This window comes from Lycorma delicatula, chromosome 1 (genome assembly GCF_047948215.1).
Source record: "Lycorma delicatula isolate Av1 chromosome 1, ASM4794821v1, whole genome shotgun sequence".
NCBI classification, from domain to species: Eukaryota; Metazoa; Arthropoda; class Insecta; order Hemiptera; family Fulgoridae; genus Lycorma; species Lycorma delicatula.
Genome location: NC_134455.1, coordinates 358,810,604 through 358,830,872, shown reverse-complemented (window position 1 = coordinate 358,830,872; position 20,269 = coordinate 358,810,604). Strand labels below are relative to the sequence as shown.

Here is a 20,269-nt window from a genome sequence, read left to right as displayed (position 1 = left end):
ACAATTTTGGGTGTTTGAAAATTTCAATTTTATCAAAGAAAAAATAAAATTGTTTATTACTCCATTAAACTATAGTTATTTAAAAAAGTTATTGAAAATAAATATATTTTAGCTGAGACTTAAACTTAACGTGTTTACATGCCTCAAGCTATTTTATATTAAAACAAAGTAATGTTTTAGATAAAATATGTATATTTTGTGATAAAAATCTGCTTGGGTGGAACGGTAATAACGAAATTCATTGTAATGTCACATTAATATTAACGTAATTAGTGAGTAACCTTAATTAAAAGATCAATTTCAAAATATTTTATCTTAAAAAGACGGGAAAATTCGGTAAAATTCTAGCAATAACCAATTAAATTCAAAACACACTGAGAAATATTCTATTGATTTTTTTTTAAACTGAAATCTGCAAAGTGTATATACTCGTGTGTGTGTGTGTATATATAAAACGAAATATGACAAAGAACATCAAAATGTTGTTTCTAAATGATACAGGTATTTTGTTTTGCTAACAATTAAAGCATAGATAATTAACAAATATTTGTGTGTGGTGAAATAAATGTATTCCTTTGTTGTATGATGGCTAGAATGTTTGGTAGTCATTTTAGTTAATTAAGTGCGGTAAATATCACACGCTGTAAATTTTGTGATGGTTCACAAAGAAAGATCTAATTAAATGGTTGTCATGAATATTAAATTAAAAAAATAAAAACAATGTTAGGTTTTCTCTATTTTCCTAAAAATTTTATTTCTGTTTAAATTAGGCAGTGATGAAAATAATTGCAAATATCGAATAAGTATAGACAAAAACCCGTAAAATAGTAAGTACAATTTTGTTTACATATTTTAGAGGATGGAATATCATGTTTATTTCATTTCTGATGAAAGGAGTACAGAAATCTAAAATAATTTTTTTTTTGCCTTTAGTCATTTGACTGGTTTGATGCAGTTTTCCAAGATTCTCTATGTAGTACCAGTCGTTTTATTTCGGTGTACTCCCCCAAAATCCTACATCCATATCCATTTGTTTTACGTATTATAAACGTTGCCTGCCAGCAAAGTCTTTGACATCTACCTGTCCTTCCAATATTAACGTGACTATTCCTGGATGCCTGAAAATACAGCCATAAATCTATCTCTTCTTGTAGCTGTATATATTCAAATGCTTCTTTCTTCATCAATTGTCGGAAAATCTTTTCATTTGTCACTTCATCGATCAATTTAATATTTAACATTCTTCTATAGCACCACATTTCAAAAACTTTTAATCTTTTCTTCTCAGGTAATTCGATCGTTCAAGTTTTACTTCCATGTAAAGCTACGCCCCAAACGTATAAATTCAAAAATGATTTCCTGATGTTTAGATTAATTTCTGATGTAGACAAATTAAATTTCTGACTGTAAGCTCGTTTAGGTTGTGCTATGCGGTGTTTTATGTAGCTCCTATTTCGTCCATCTTTAGTAATTATACTTCCCAAATAACAGAATTATCCTACCTCAATAATCTTTTCTCTTCCTAGTTTTATATTTACTGGTTCATCAAGTTTATTTCTGCTATATTTTATTACTTTCGTTATTTTCATGCGGCAGTTCTTGCGTAGGACTTCATCCATGCCATTCATTGTTTCTTCTAAATCTATTTTACTCTCAGCTATAATTACTATATCAGCAGCAAATCGTAGAATCTTTATATTTTCAAGTTGCACTGTTACTTCGGATAAAAATTTTCTTTAACATCATTATCTGCTAGTTTTGTGTAACAATTAAAAAATCCCTTTCGCTAGCCGGAAGGAGGAGGTAGATTTCACCAGTGCTAAGTAGGAAATAAAAACGGTTTCCACCTTAAAGTTACGAAAACTTCAAATTTACTCAATACGACAGTGGTTGTATGTGAAAAAGTTTCACATATTTTGGATACGACAAGCCCCATCTTACAATTCCAGCAAAATTTGATCATCATTTCTTGCCATAAGGGTTTGTCATGTCAAATATTGTTACAGGTAAAAGCTTTAGGTAATTTTTAGAGGACTAAACACCAGTTTAAACCGATTCGATATTGTGTCTATTACGGGAGGTATGATATATTTTTTGTCTTCAAAATTCCATTTTCTCACTCGCTGGGCCAATGATTGGTGATATTAAAAAACTTTACTTAGATAATTTTATGCCTTTAAAGAATAGTAGCAACTTTAAACGAATTCAATATTTTATATAATAAGAAAGTTATAGCGAAAAAGCCCTCCGCCATTTCCACCCTCATTGGCCGATTTTGATCATTAACGACATCCACTGAGATTTTGGGTCGTTATGTTTTTTATAGCAATTTGAAAGTGATTGGCGCAAAATTACGGCAGCTATCGTCTCCACAAGAAAGTGAAATATATATATATATAAGTTTACATGTAAACTTTTGAACTGACGGTGGTTTTTTGAGTCTGGGGGATGTGAAATGCGAAGAAAAGTCGAAATTTTCTGTAAGTCAAATCACGGTACCCATTACAATAGGTAGCTTTCTTATGAAATCTACCTACAAGTAATGGGATAGCGAATATCCTTATCTTACTCCCTTTTTTATTACTGCTGTATGCTTTTGCTCTTCGATTATTATTGGTGCAGTTTAGTTCCTGTTAATGTTAGAAATTATTCTTATATCTCTATACTTGAACCTTGAATTTTATAAATGATTAACAGTTTATTCCAGTCTAAGTTATCGATTGATTTTTCTATTTTTAAATGCCATGTATGCTGTCTTTTTCTTTAAACTTCCTTCTGCTGTTAATCTGAGCGCAAAAATTGTTTTCCTTGTCCCTACACGTTTGCTGAAACCAAATTGGCCTTTTCCCAAGATTTCTTACACTCTCCTCTCAATTTTTCTGTAGAGAAGCCTAATTAAAATGTTTGATTCAGGAGTAGTTAAGTTTATCCATTTTTCATGTTTATTTGCTTCTGCACATTTTGGTATCCCAGCAATAACAATCTTTTGAAGTCTGATGGAACTTCCCCTTTTTCGTAAATATTACACACTAGTTTGTATAATCTATCTATCGCTTACTTAGCTGCACTGCGCAGTAATTCTGCAGATATTCCGTTTATCCTACGAGCATTTCTCCCATTCAAATCCTTGCATGTTCTATTAAATTTAGATCTCAGTATTGTATCTTTCTTCGACTTTTTCTTCTTCCTCTATAACACGAGTTTTTACTTCATTTCCTCCATATAACTCTTCAATATATTCCTCCCACCTATCAACCTTCTTTTTCTTATTATTAATCTGTGTACCATCTTTATTTAACATATTTTAGATATTAAATTATGTACCACAAAATTCTACTTTACTTCACAAAATCATACTCCATTTATTTTACCAATAATCATTACTTTTCCACATTTGTTTAATCCACTCTTCTTTCCCCAATTTGCACTTCTGTTTATAGTATTTTTTAATTCTCGATAGGTTCTTTTATCTTCTTCATCACTAGCATTCTTATACTTTCTACGCTCATCCATCAACTGCAATATATCCTCTGATATCCAACGTTTTCTACCAGTTCTCTTTGTTCCGCCTAATTTCGCTTCTGCTGATTCAATAATTTATTTTCTAATATACTCCCAATCTTCTTCTATATTTTCTACCTTATCTTTTTTACTTAGACCTCTTGCAATGTCCTCCTCTAAAATCGTCTTTATTTCCTCTTCCTCAAGCTTCTCTAAATTCCATTGATTCATCTGACACCTTTTCTTCAGATTTTTAAAATCCAATTTACATCTCATTATCACTAAATTATGGTCGCTATCAAAGGCTGCTTCACGGTAAATAATCTTTGCAGTCGACGAGTTGATTTCGAAATCTTTGCTTAACCATGATAACCAATCTGATACCTTGTAGTATTGCCCAGCTTTTTCCATGTGTATATTCTTCTTTTATGATTTTTAAGCTGGGTGTTGGCAAGTACTAAATTATATTAAGTACAAAACTCAATGAGTCGGGTTCCTCTTTCATTCCTTTAGTCCAGCCCATATTCATCCACAATATTTCCTTCCTTGCTTTTTCCGATGCTTACATTCCAATCTCCAACTATTATTAAATTTTTGTCGTCTTTTATTTGTTTAATTGCTTTGTCAATTTCATCATATACACCCTCATCATCATCATGGGCACTTGTAAGCATATAGAATTTAACACTCCTTGTCGGCTTAGATTTTTATTTTATCCTGATTACAATGATTCTATCGCTATACTTTTTGAAATACTTTACTCTCTTCCCTATCATCTTTTTCGTTACGAAACCTACTCCTGCCTGCCCTTTATTTGACTCTGAGTTAATTATTCTAATATCACCTGACCCAAAGCTATTTTCTTCTTCCCACCGAACCCTTTTAACCTTTTTAATCCCTTTTTACATTTTTTAACCTACCAACCTATTTAGGCATCGAACATTCCATGCTCCGACTCGTAGCATGTTGTTTTTTTAATTTTCTGGTGACCCTTTGCTAAGCAGTCCCATCCCAAAATCTGAACACGGCACTAGTTTATCTCCGTAATAGTTTGCCAACAAAGGCGCCTGTAACATTATTACATGAAAGTACAGAAAGTTACATTTTACTGAAAAAAAAAAAAAAAATAGCTGTAGTTTTCCATTGATTTCACTGCGCAATACTCAAAAGATTGAGTATTGCGAAATGATTTTTATACGGCCGTTTAAATCATTACTGACCTACGCCCTTAACTGCTACTGAAAGAGCTGCTGCTCTCTTTCAGGAATCATTTCTTAGTCAGGCTGTCAATAGATACCACTCCGATTTGGTTGCACATTCGATCCAGTTACCTGATATAACTGAGCACTCAAGCACCCTCATCATCAGCAAGGTCTCTTGATTCATAGAGGGGGATATAAATTATATGTAATTAAAAATCTTTTTAAACTACGTTTTTAAATAATTACCCAAAACTGTTCTATTTTTATAAACCAGCCGTAAACTGAAAGACGTTTAAGAAATAGTATCCTAGTAATTTGTCCGTTTCCTTTGATTCTTTGAAGTATAGGATCTGGCTTGGATTTATTTTTAATGAATATTTAATAATCAGTAATAATGATTTTATATTTTAAAATCACTTAAAAGAAATTATATATACGTTTATCCCAATTACGGAAACTGAATTATTAAATTATTTTTTAATTTTGAGAAATCAACGTAAAAACGTTTTAAGTAAATAACACAGATTATTTTTTTTAAATGAAATGTTTTATTAAATTTTTTTTAATTTTTATTCTCCTGGTGATAGCGATATACGCTGCTTTAACACCCATAGCTATAACGGAAAAATATATAGATCAGTAAAAAAAATCTAAAAACTTGATATTTTTGTGTTTTGTGTTCAAGGAGATATTAAACAAAAATTAAGAAAAAAATTGATTCAAATAAATCGTAAAATATCTTCAAAAAAAGATATTTATTCCAGTGCTGTCAAGTCAAGAAAATCTTTTTTATCAAACGGATGTTTGTGCTTATGCACGTATGTCCATGTACATATGAATGTGTTGCCTGTATTTGCTTTTGTATCTCTCGAAGTCGTTAATCGATTTTCTTCAAATCTGGTCGAAAAGTACTTGTACTAACTTTCAGGGGAAAAACGTAATTTTTTGGCTAAAAAGGAGTCAGGGTTTTTAAAATCTTTAGAAATGCTCTTTAGCAAAACATTTTTCTTAGAAAAGTTGATAACTTAGTGTTAAATATTTCAGGTTTATTAGTTTTTTGCTATTATTTATAAACTTATCAATATAGCAATATTCTTCCTATGAAAGGAGACTTTTGATTTAAGTTTAAATAAATTTATCAAATCATTTTGTTTGAATAATTTTTAAAAATAGAAACGAAACATATATAAAGATTGAAGTATTACGTAACGCAATTTGACTATTTTTTTTTAATCAATAAACTAAATTCATTCTTACTTTTCAAGTTAAAGAAATGCGTAATATTTTATTTTAAACTAGGATATACTTAGGAGTTATAATTATTACTAACGATGAAAAAATTATAGATTGATTAAAATAATTGAAAAAAAAAAGAATATGGTTTAATTTTCTAACAAACAAAATAAATGTTGTTATTACAATAAAATGTTATGTTCTAAATAGTCGTTCAAAAATTTTACACTATGAATAACAGAAATACTACTCGTATTTTATAATAAATGATAATACTATCAATCAGCAGTATTTTGTCTATTTGGGAAAGTTCAATGCAACGGCTTTATCTATATTTTGTATTTAAGTACAGTGTGGCCGGAAAGTCAGCGTATTCCTAAAGTTAACGATAAATATGAGTTAGGATATGTGTTTAGAACATACAGTACTTTCGTTGGAGTTGGTTGGTAACTGTGTTTTACTTGCCACTCACTGACGAGACAGTTGTGCTAAAATGGCTGATACGAGTAGTTACAGCGTCGAGGAGCGGTTGGTGACAACTGTATGGGTTCATGAACATCATACGAATCAAACAACGAAGGTAATTAGTGATACGCTTTGGAAACGCTATAATAAGGCCGCCATCACGAAAACAAAAATGTTGGCTAAAAAAAAAAAAAACGTGCGTTTGAATCTGGTGTATTATAGATAGGCCGCGGAGTGGACGAAAGTTTACGCGATTAGAAACACGTGCTGCTGTTGCAGTTTCCATTGAACAATTCCCGATGAAGTCAACTCGTAAACGATCAGCTGAATTTCGTTTACCGCGGAAGAAATGCAATACCAAATGAAAGAGAACTTGAAAGTTGAGCCATTTCGTCCGATGTTCATCAGTGAACTGTCGGTTACAGACATGGAACATCGCGCTTCATCCTACTGTGCTGTATTAGAAAAATTCCCAGCTGCAGTGCACCGTGGAAAGGTGCTTTTTACTGACGAGTGTGCAATCAATCGCAGTTTGCGTACCAAAAATGTGTTGTTGTGGGAGAAAGAAAATCCTTATTACGGGACACAGTCGGAAAGAAATCCACCGCACGTCATGATATGAGCTGGGAATGACAGCTTATCATTTATTTGGTACTTATATTTTTGATGGACTAGTGAATGCGCAAACTTATTTAGAAATGTTGGAGGTACGGTTAATACTACAGTTTCAAGAGAAGAATCTCATGGACCGACTACGGTTGCAGCAGGATGGAGAACCTGCACATTTCGCTCTAACAGTCCGCGTGTTTCTGAATGAAAAATTTTCTGGATGTTGGGCCGACCGTGTATTCCAGTGTTACCAGCTCCATTATCATGGCCATCACGGATTCCTGATCTCACCACACCAGAAAATTCATTATGGGAAATTATCAAGGCACATGTAATCTACACGTCGGTTCTTAACTAATTAAGAATTGCGTGACACTGTGAGGGATGCCTTCCGTAACGTAACACCAGAAATGCCCCATCACATATTACAGAGGACGTGGCAACGCGTAGAAATGTGCGGGCAACATGAGGGCGAACACATAGACCCAATGGACCATTAAAATTAATACTATGTATTGGGGGTACGGTGACTTCCCTGCCACCCGTAGTTATTATATATCCAATGAACAATTCTAGAATTTTTAGCTCAACGGCTAATGAAACAAAATTTATAAAGAAAAGCACCTTCATACATCCTAAATACTTCAGATAAGATTATTATCAATTTTTGTTTACGTGTCATTAAATAAATTATTGAATTTTATTATATCGTAGAATAAAATTAAAGTAAAAAAAAATAATATTAAAAAAAATTTTTGACCTGGAATTTCACTAAAATTTTACAACTTGTATACAACCACATAATAAAATTCAAAATAAATACCCCTTTTTTGTTTTCTTATTTTTTTTAACCTCCAGAACCACCGTTAAGTATTGCTTCAGAAGATAAGATGAGTGATTTGTAGCCTGTATGAAAATGTCATGCCTGACCGGGATTCGAACCAGGGACCTCATGACGAAAGGCCGAAACCTACCACTCGCGCCTCGTAGAGCGGCCCCTTATATTAATCTAGTTTATTTAATCTGTACCTTTATTTAACAAACTGTTAAGTGTACGTACGTATATTTTTATTTCAGAACGTATTCGCGAGCGATGTATCAGGTCCAGGAGCACATCAATTTGCTCAGGTTGAGGAACGTCAAGCAGCAGAATTAGTAACATTTATACTGGCTGCACCACCAGCTTTTCATGTAAGTTATTACGAATAATATTTGTGTCTGTCTTTTTTTTTTAACTGAGAGGAAATTTAAAAAGATATGTAACATGATTTACATTAATAACGAATTTATCGTTTACATAAAAAATAATAATTTAAAAATAGATTTAAAATTATAATTATATGTATTTATACATATATATACATATTTTTTTTTTGTAGTAATTAAGATTCTGTAATTGTTACTATTCATTATATTGTAAGTTAAATAATTCTATTAATATTTTTATGTAAAACTACATTTAAATTTTTAAATTGTTTAACATTAAACAAATTATTATTCTTAGTGATGAATAGTTTTAGCAAGTATGATACCTAATTTCATTATTAATCAATTATTATTTGATTAATGTAATTTATTAACTACTAATTATGTTTATGAGAGAAAATAAACTGGATAACATGACAATCCTGAGCTTATACTAATTTACAACATTTTCTGAGCTTTCTAAAATATAAGACAACATCAAGATTTCTACTAGAACCATTATTAGTAACATGGAAATACATATTTATAAGTCAAGGATTCACAGAGAAATAGAATATTTCACTTTATTCTCATTTAAAAAAATTGAATTTATGAGTTTGAAATGCAGCTCTGTTCTAAATTTAGGTTTAAAACATAAAAGAGATTATTAAAATCTCTTTTATGTTATTATTAAAATCAAAATCAGTATTGTATTCTGTTATTTTTATATATTAAATTTAGAATATTATCTCTATTATGTAAAATGATAATTATGAAAATTCAGTTTTACTACGTAAAAAGGAGAGAAAAATGTATTAAAAACCAATTTAAAACCGATTAAACCAATTTATTATTCCAACTATCTTTTTCTTTTTCTGTTTATCCTCCGGAACCACCGTAAAATATTACTTTATAGGATGAATGAGGATGATATATATATGAACGTAAATGAAATGTAGTCTTATACAGTATCAGGTCGACCATTCCTTAGATGTATGGTTAATTGAAACCCAACCTCCAAAGAACAGTGGTACCCAGGATTTAGTATTAAAATCCGTATAGAAGTAACTAACTGCCTTAACTACGATTTGAATTTTAGAACTCTCGATTTTGAAATCAGCTGATTTGCGATGAAGAGTTCACCACTTAACTAACCCGGTGGGTTTAGTTTTCCATCTAAAAACTCGCAGATTTAATTAAAATTTGTCTACTAACCTATTAGAATTTGTTAAAAAAAAAAAATACAAAAGAAAGAAAAAAAAGATTATCTACATAAATATTTTTTTTTTTAGGATAAAATTTATTATTATTATTTAAAATAGATTATTTCTAATATACGTCAAAATTGTTAATAAAAATTTCTAATTTCAATAATAATATAAAAAAATAATAATAATAATAATAATAAAATTTCTAATTACGTCAAAAACGTTTGAGAAATTTACAGATTGGTTACAAATTATGTCTGTTTTAAATGGAATATCTGATCTGTTATGGGAATATCTGTAATGGGATATATGATCTGTTTTAAATAAATGGAATAAATTTATTTAAAAATTAACCCCCTTATTGATATTCTGTCAGTTTTAATTCTGAAATTTCGTGACCTTTCTGTAGAATAACGTAGATTAGTAATATTGAACAAGAAGGCTACAAAACTTCATCGGACTCAAAAATCATAAAACATATATTTATAGGTATTTAAAAAGAAAATTAAATATGAAGAATTTTGAAGGCCAAATTCCTTATTCTGAAGATTTCTTTTAATCTTTATGAACGTACGTTTATTTAATTAAACTGATATATAATTTTTTTTTTTCCAGAAGTGAAAATGGGTTAATATAACACCACTTTTGAATTCAAATATAGTTTCAAAATTAGTCTATCACAAAAGGATTCTTTTATTCATTTATGTATTATAAATGCGTAATACCATAATATAATTGCATAATATCCATAACGTACCTAACACTGAACAGGGTGTAACTTGAAAACTAAGGGTGATAAAAAAAATAATGTTAACATTTTTGAATTCAAGGGAAAAGGTACATACAGAAGCCATTTCTACTTGCTCTGGGACTAAAATTTGTATACCACTGGTATAGGTGAACGATTCAAGTAACCGTTAAAATTTTATCTGTAAAAACGTAACTTATTAAAATAATTGAACACGCGACAATATATAGGATTCGGTTGGATTGAGCAGTACTACGAGAAACATATCTAAATTTATCATTTTTAATGAGAAAAAAGTTTAGGTAAACTTACTATCATTTTAATTGAGTTCTTCTATAAGTAGATAATAACTGCAAGAGGTAATATTAATTTGAGTTTACCAAGTTTATTGATCGATGTGGAAGTTCTGTTTACGTTCGGTCAGAAAAATTAGAAAATCAGGATTATAAATTTCTCGGTGTATTTTTAATTACTAATGACTGTTATAAAAACATCAGAATGTTTTTGGAAAGTGATTGTTCCATAACTATTAGTTCATTTTACATGGGGATTACACATACAGGACGTGAGTGTTAGATGCAAAATAGCCCTAAACATTATTAAATGTTTATCGAATATCAATTGGAGCTCAGATAAAGATATATTATTGAGCCTGTATAAGGCACTGGTTCAATCGAAACTAGACTACGGATGTATTGTATATTCATCCGCTAGGAAGTCGCATTTAAGAAAGTTAGACTTAATTCATAATAGCGGAATTAGATATGCGACAGGCGCTTTCCGCACAAGTCCGGCGACAAGTCTAATGTCCGAGGCTGGAATAATGCCACTACATTGTAGAAGAGAGATCCTTTTGTTAAAATATGCAGCAAACGTATGAGCTTTTCCTGCCCATATAAATAATAAACTTTTCATGAATCATCCAATGGCTGCAGTATATGAACGTCGTGCTACCTATTACAGACCAGCTGGAATTAGGTACCACGAATTAAGAAGAAAATACGAAATCGCTATTCCAGATACAATAGCAATTTCCACAAGAGAAATGCCGCCATGGCTTTTGCCAGCGATAAATACAACGTTGGATCTCTCTCAGGGAGAAATAAAAAAGAAGCCAGCAGTGATCATCCAACAGGAATTTTTGGCAACCGTCAGTAGTTACGAAGAACATATTAGAATTTATACTGACGGTTCTAAAACCGAACATGGTGTTGGATGCTCCATATATGTAAATGGAGAAGCCCATTGTTGGAAACTGCCAGATATGTTCAGTGTTTATACGGCAGAACTTACTGCCATTCTGCAAGCTCTTCGCTTCACAGAACATTATTGCGAAGAGAGAGTGCTAATTTGTTCCGATTCTCTAAGTGCACTTTTTGCAATTCGGAACAAAAACATTAAGGATGTCCTAATTTCAAACATCCTGTCTATTTTATACGTTTTAAATCAACGAGGACAGCGATGCGTATTTGTATGGACTCCAGGATATGTTGGTATTACAGGTAATGTAATCGCAGACGAAGCTGCCAGAAAGGCAACAGTCTGCGATGATTTGGATGCATTTCCTGTAAGAGTGGCAGATGTTAAAAACCGTCTAACAAACATAGTAAGAAACAAGTGGAACGCTGAATGGAGGAGTTTAAATACAAAAGTAAACTCAGTAAAAACTTCTCCTTATAAATGGAAAAGCGATTTTAAGTTGACTCGCCGTAAACAAGTAGCTGTGACCAGACTTAGAATCGGTCACACGCGATTAACAAATTCATATTTGTTAACTGGGGAAGAGAGACCAATGTGCGGTGTTTGTAATAAAATACTGACAGTCAAGCATCTAATAGAAGAGTGTACCATATATGAGGACCTCAGAAAGACGTTCCGTCTTAGAAATGATATTACTGCTGATATGGATAATGGAAATGAAGAAAAGATAGTTGCATTTTTACACGCCAGTGGACTTCTTAGAAGTCTGTAAAAGTGAAAAATTTAAAGCTGTGATAAAGAGTCTCTGAGAGGCAGTTTCATTTATTTATATATGGGAGTCTCGAAGCGTGGCAGGTATAGTGACGGGAGGTAGCCCTCTTGTCTAGGCCACCCTGGCTCTTCTGCATTCAAGAGCAGTGAGTCGGGGTGTGTCCGATGATGGCATGGGGGACCTTCGAGGGTGGACTGATGGCGCGAGGCTATGGGTAAGCGCAATGGCTGCCTGTAGCCTGTTTTTTAAGGAGTCAACTGCCACGGCATCCTGGAGCGACTAATATACTGCTTCACGGCGGTTCTTGCCGCCCCGAGGGTGCTAAAATTAACAACTAAACGAGACGCGTATAAGAAAATAAATGGAATGGTATGGTATTGTTTTTATAGTTTTATTTTTATCTTCTTTGAGAATTTTATCTCAAATTTTAATTTTGGGGCCCTTTATACCCCATAAGTGTTATTTTGTTTTTTTTTGTGGTGTTTTTAATGTTTCTGTGTAGTTTGTGTTTTTAAATAAAATGTAAGAGCCCTTTACACCCTTACATATGACGATCCTCATGGTGATACCAATTTCCTTTAAGAATGTGACGAAGGCTAATGACCTTAGTCGTCGATGCCCGTAAAAATACACAAAAAAAAAATCAATAATAAGGATTCTAATAAAAACTAAAATATTTCAAGTATAAAAAACAAATTAAAAAATAATTATAGTCAAATCAGACAAGTATAACATTCCGGTTATCATTAATAATAATGTATATATATATATAAAAACAACCAAATTTAATACAATAAATTTCCAGTAATAAACGACCCCACTACTAAAATCAAAAAAGAAATAACATCTAAAAAAAGTAAATACTTAATCAAGGATGAATATACCAAAAAATATTTTAAAATAATTAATATTAATGCTCCAATACTAAAAGAACTACCCAAAATACATAAAGAAGACATGCCTATAAGACCCGTTATAAATTATGTTAGTACATAGGTAAATTTTTATCTAATAAAATGAAAGAATATATTGAAATTGAGAATAAATATAGTTTAAAGAATAGTTACGAACCACAAAAAAAAATAATTAAAACACTTAAAATGAATGAAAATAGATAAAAAAGTAATTTATGAATAATAAATCTATTGAAATTATGTATTAAATACATTTTATACAGTTATAATACAGTTAAAATTAAAAATTTAATCAAGGTGAATATTGTTTACTTTTCTTTTAAAGGTTAAATTCATTTTAATTTTACTACATTATCTTTATTTGTTCCCAACATATATACAAAGTGTAATTATATACATAAAATAAAGAATAATTATTTTCTTCATTTTCTCTGTATTTTTATCAACTAGGATTCTGTCTAAGCATCGTCCACAATTTCATTAATTATCGGGTCAACGTGAATCTCCGTTAACTGTGCAAGATATTATTATAAATTCTCTGTCTTAAGCTACAAAACACTTTTCTGTTATGAAGAGACTATATTTTTTTTGGATTAATTTTGTTAAGCTTGGCCCGTTGGTATAGGTATATAATTAAAGTTAATATACAAAATACCGCTTACCAATAATTGAATTCAAAGAATTTAAGCGCTTTAGAAATTAAATTCTATCACCAGGAACTCTCATATTCATCCTATTTGTATTAGTAACAAGAACTTTACATGTAAATTATAAAAAATCGTGGTATTTGCTTAAAACATAACAGTTGGGATCACCAAATTGACAGGAGGTTTACGTTGACATAATTTTATATGACGACCATGTGTTATGTTTTAAACAAATACCACGGTTTTTTATCATTTACATTTGAAGTTTTAATTATTATTACAAATAGGACGAATATGAGAGTTCATGAAGATGGAATTTAATTGTGAAAGCGCTTGAACGCTTGAATTCAATGTTGGTAAGCGATTTTTTGTATATTAACGTTAATTATTTGGATCACTCCAATTATTGTTCATTTTTCCTTGCTTTTGTTCAATAAAATGGAATCAGTGTTTTTAATATTTTTAACAAATAATTTTAGTTTATAATATTTATTTAATTTTTTTTCGAATGCGTTTTTAATCCTAGATCAAATCATCATTGAATAGTTCATTAATTAAAAAGTGTAACTTAATAGAAAATTAGAAAAAAAATTATAATAAATAATCTTAAAAATATAGATCTGTGGTGTTTACGACACAATACTTAATGCTCTGTGATGATGATATATGACTATGAAGTCTATGAGTAATAACAGTACTAAATTATAACTTATATTTTTCACACATTAGAAGCAAATAGAAACGATAAAGCGGGAAATATTTATCCAGACATCTGAAATTACTTAAGTTGCTTTTATATTCGCGTTCAGTATTACCAATAAAGCAGTGAGAAGCTTAGTAGCTGGTACAGAAAATCCCACTATATGACATCCGTGGTATCTTTTCTTTTTTACTTTTATTCTTTATAAGCCTCTCGATGAGTGTGTGTGTGTGTTTCTATCCGTGAAATTGTGTGTATGTGTACGGGTTTGAGGTTGCAGTGTTGTCGTGCGGGGGATGAGATAGAAAGCTGTTCATTTTATTCATTCGTGGTAAGTAGAACGTAGGGTGATGCTCTTAAAAGAGTTACCAAAGGGTAAAAAACCACCAAAGAAGTGCATCACATATTAATGAATGTTTTGATGTCTTCTTAAAGGAACGTTCACCATATACAGCTTATAACGCTGTTTATGAGTGTGTTTTAAGAAAAAGTTTTATTGAGTTAAAAAATAAACAGTTTTTATTAAATAGAAGGGTTTTATAACGAAATTAGTCTCAAAGAAAGAATTGCTTTGAAAATCTACATTAAAGATTCTTTTTCATAAAATCGTCTTACCTAATTAAAATATATATATTAGTTAATTAAAAGAATATAATGCCGATTCGCTTAACTATTTAATTATTAAAATTAATTATTTCAAACATAATTTAAATATAACATAAGTATTAAAACAGAAATTTCCTTTCTTTCACTGACATATTATACTGTACGTAAAATATTAAATAAATTTAATTTTAAATAAATAAATATCCCATAATTCACGAAACAAAATCACACGAGTTGTTGAATGATATGATTATTTCTTTCATGAAGTAATTCTACGTATCAAACATACAATTTATTTATTATTAATACTGACAAATGATTTACACAAATATTGCATAATTATTTTCAAACTTACATTTTATAACATTAACGCATACAGTAAATAATTTTAATATTATAGCCAAATTAAAATACAGATATATTTATTATAAAAATGAAATAAAATAAACAAAAAGTTGTTTCAAGCAGCTTCTAAAATGATTTGCTGAAGTTAAAATTTTATTGATATATTAAAGAATGTGGTTTCTTTCCTAACCTAACGTAGGAAAATTAGCGTTGCCTAAATCTAACGTGGCTTGTTTCTCCCTATTATGAAATTGATTATCTTCGTAACATGCTAGGTTCTTTGCCTCTGCATTTTCTCCAAAAATTCTTTATACACCTTTCATCCTTTGTAGTTAGCAGGATGATCGAATTGACAGAGAAAACATACTTAAACTCAAAAACGATTAGCTGTAAAATGTTGACATTTTAGATTTAGGACTGTAATAATACCTAATGGTGCACCACCACTTTTTATTGCAATCGACTGAACCAAAAGTGTCCAAAAAAACCCCAAAATCAAAAAAAAAAATTGAATTTTGAACTTTTTCTTAACTGCAGTAATAAGTCCTCATTGAGAGTTTTTAAACATTATCATATGTAGTACTTATGTTCATTGGTTCCAGAATTACATAATCAGATTTCTTATGCTTTTTTTTAATTTAAATATATTGATTTATTAATAATTATTAACTCTCACTGTAAAAAAAATTTTAAGATAAATAATGATTCAATAACCAAAAAAAAACAATATATATATATATAAAATTTTAATTCATTTATATATATACATATATATATATATATATATATATATATATATATAAATGAATTAAAATTTTATGTGCTTTCCATTTAAAAAAAAAAAAAATATGTATATTTAATTTAACAGATCTACAAGGATTTTGTGGTGTTCACATCAGAATTTTTTCATTATATGTGATTTGGTTTTTTTAAGTTGTATATTTAGTTTATTTAAAAATTTTAATTTGTGACGTCAAAGATCTCGTTGAGGATAGGGTGTGTTTTTTTTGTTATAATACTTTTTTCGTGCACGTATATGTGTGTGGGGGGGTGAGTTTGTGTGCGCGTGCACACCCACGCGTTTATACGAATATGATTTAATTTTTTTTCTGTGAGTGATTGTGTTTTACATTTAATATTTGATTAATGTCGCTGGTGTAGTTCCGTGTTCTAGATTTTTATTTGTTTAATTATTATTATTTTTCCCCCTCACTGCTGGGCCGGATCTTTTCAGTTAAGTAAAACACAGCCCAGGGGAGTGTCCATGTATTCAAACAGGCCTCCCTGCCTACCGGTTTTAACCGGCATGACAGGTTGGCCCGCCTGTTGGATATTTCCTCCGTGCCTGCCTCTAACTCCCAGAGTAGGGTAACGAGGCCCGACTATGTCTTTTCTGGGCCTCACCCCAGAAGCTGGGACTCATTCTTTATGCCAATGCCTCTACTGGGACACCCCGGAGGGGGCAGTTCCGCTGAGACTCGGTCTTTTCCGGTAGGGGTGTTATTATTATTATTTAAAATTACAAAATATTCATTATAATATAACAAAAATAATGCATAAAAATGTTTAAAATCATTTAAAAAAATATTATTTCAGTAATAATCCTGAAAATTATATTACTTTACAAGCACTGTGCTGTATGCATTTAGACTGTGTGTAGTCTGTTTGATAGTGGTGCTTACTAAACTTTGGAGGATTTGTATTTATCGCAAATACTTAGAGTAATAGATTAATATTTTCCTACTTCACCAAAAAAAAATATACATACTGTCTCTAATTAGGAATATTTCACTGAATGTTCGTATTATACGAAAGATGGTAAAGTTAGCTAACTTTTGAATATATATATAAATGAAGTACGTGTAGAAGTGGATGAAATAGTTATATTTTTTCTATTAAGTTCTACTGAATTTTATTATTTGTTAATTATTTCCTCTTCTGTATGTAACTAGTTGTATTTTCAGTAGTTTTTTCACTAAAGCTTATAACTAATATGCACTTAAAAATCTAGGTTTTTCTTTAAGAATTTTTTTATATATATTTTTTTCTTATGATTTAATTTAGTTTAAAGTTCTCCTGTAATATATTCTAAATTCTTTTTTCTTTCTTTCCGACTGTAAGCAATCGCAATTTAAAAAAAAAAACCTTTACTAACTACATAACAATCTTCAGCAGTTTATGTATACTAGGATTTTTCATCTCAATATTTTACTCCTCCCTATATTCTTTTCTTCCAATGACATTTCCAGAAATCGCATTTTTATCCAAATAATATATCTATGCTGTATTATATTTCTGGAAAGAAATTTTTAATTTTTTTGTCAAAATAACCTCATCAGTGCCAGATCTGTGATTTAACATTGTTTAGAATCTGCAGTATTTTAATAATTTTGTTTTCTTTATGAATTTGTCCTTCGCTTTCAAGTATTTCCTTCATTATCATTAGTTATGAATAGCTAATTTATAATAACCATATTTCATGTCAATAATATTGTACGGTATAAGTATAGGCCATTAAATATTGATGTTTCGTTTATGTTAATTATTTATTTTTGATGTACTCGCTTTTTAATTTTATGATTCCATTACAAAATTTACAAGTAATTCGATTAGCCAACAATACAAAAAATCATGTAATGGTTTTAGGATGTCTTTCTAACTCAGAAAATCGTATTCTATGTGTTTATTATTATTCAAATAATTTTTATTTCCCGTTACAAGAATAGGTTTTTAATTCTGAGAAAGGAATAAGGTTCAACATTTTTTTTTAAACAAATTTTGTACACAAAATGGAATATTTTAAAAATTAAATTACAACTACCAATACAAATAAAAATGTAAACGTTCGTTTGTTCAAAACCTTAAATCTCCGAAAGTTCTTCACCGATTGCTTTGAAATTTTGACACAACATTGCACTCGAATACGCGCGCGTGTTTTTATATACATACTATTTGTATACCAAAGATGTCACATCTCTGACAGGTAAGAACATGTTTTTTTTTTTTGAAAAGCAGTGCTACCTGTTGGACGTAAAAGCAACACACTCTGTACTAAATATTTTACCATTTCATTTCAATGTTTACGCTATACGTGTCCGCTATAGATTAAAAAATACTGGACCGGTTTACGCACAGGGAAATATGGAAAAAGGGAAAAATCGTAAAAAGGAAGAAGGAGAAAATGAAAAAAGAAAAAGGGGAAATAGAAAGTGGAAAGGAGTAAAAAAGAGTAAAAAGGGTGAAAGGGAAATAAGAGAAAGAGAAATGGGGAAGGAAAGGGACAGGAGCAGATAAAGGGAGAAATGTGGGAAAGGGAGAATGGAAAAAATGATCATGGGAAAAGGAAATGGGTAAAGGGGGAATGAAAATGGGAGAAATGGAAGGAAAGAAGAGAAAAAGTGAGAAAGGGTAAAAGATAAAAAGAGAAAAGTTAAATTTTCTGAAGTAATGTTCATATTTTTAATGTTTTATCAAACTATCAATTGTGTTCATTTAATCTATATATGTACTCAAATCTAGCAATAGTGAAGCATTGCCGGGTCTGTTAGTATATTAATAATATTGATACTAATTGAAAATGTTGGAATCAATTTAAATAATTTATAGCAGTTTTAAGGTTAATATAAGAATTATTTTTCGATTATCAGAAAATGTTTACATCGATTTCTACAAATTAGAAAAACATTCTTAATTTTTGTTTAACTTCTTTGATTTATGAATAATTCTTCAGATATGCTTGTACCTTACAGAATAGGAACATTTTAGCGTATGATAAATGTTGAACGTGGCCTTGTTTCTAACCCAGGTCCTTCAGCATAAAGGCTAAAACGTTACTATTTTACTAGTTAGGTTGGAAATAATGGAATTTAGCTTAAATTAATGGAAAAATATCCGCAAAGTGTTTATAGAATGATGAAATTTTAATTACACGTTTTAATTTAATTTATAATTTTTAAAAATAATAATTGGAATATAATATTTTACAGGTAACCGAAGTGATGCTAAGATCATTTGGAGAGAAGGTAAACATCAGAACACCAAAATAAGAAAACTGGTTTCAACAAACTGCAGTAAAGGAATAAATAAAAAAATATCTGGATTCGTCAAATTTTAAGTTATAAAAAATATTTACGATTAAAAAATACACAAAAACAATGAATTAATTATTTTTTTAATTATATTTATAATCTGTTAAATGTAATCTGCAATGAAAAATATAACACTGGAAAAATATTTAACAGTTAAACGAATTTATATTAAATTGCTATAATTATGTATTAAACAAATATACTATTTAAAAAAAAGAACATTAAGACTATTTATTTTAACATTTTAATTAATTCATTACTGTTGAATTAATTACCGTTTCAAAGTAGAAATTCCTGAAATTCATAATGAAATAAATTCCCTTACGTAAATGTTGGTAGCTTCAAAAGGATGTAAATAAAGAAAATTTAGCGTAAACGAATAAGTACTTTTTTTTAAATTATTTTATTAAAACTCTCATAAAATTTGTATAAAATTATTAATATTTATTTACGATAAAAGAAAACAAAAGAAATACTTTAATGTATTTTTTCAAAGCATTTTAAAAGTATTCATGGTATTCTACAAATATTGTATTTTAAAATAATCTCCTGATTTTAAATAAAATAAATTCTGTCCTCTATCTTACTGGTAAATCCAAATGATTTTCATGAATTAAACTCTATTAGACAAGCAAAAAATAAAAATACATAAATAAAATAACAACTTATTACCTAAAACGAGTGTGCGTAGATCGAACACTGATGGATCATATAAAAAAAAAGAAAAGCTGGCAACATAGTTAAAGAACTTTCCTGTCATATAGGAAAGTAACTTTTAAACTTTATATATTATTCATTTATTTAATCCTACTGCTCACCTGTGACGTCACAACATAACAGGCGATT

At 29.8% G+C, this 20,269-nt stretch overlaps 1 protein-coding gene across 1 annotated transcript in view; it reads left to right on the top strand.

The window, feature by feature from the left end:
• Positions 1-19,613, top strand: part of LOC142318424 (dehydrogenase/reductase SDR family member 11-like) — a 164,788-nt gene extending 145,175 nt beyond the window's left edge. Inside the window, exons 5-6 of the mRNA XM_075355010.1 lie at positions 8,088-8,201; positions 19,322-19,613. Coding sequence (XP_075211125.1) covers positions 8,088-8,201; positions 19,322-19,381 — 174 coding nt within the window. The 3' untranslated portion in view covers positions 19,382-19,613. The remainder of the gene's footprint in view (positions 1-8,087; positions 8,202-19,321) is intronic.
• Positions 19,614-20,269: the final 656 nt, after the last annotated feature.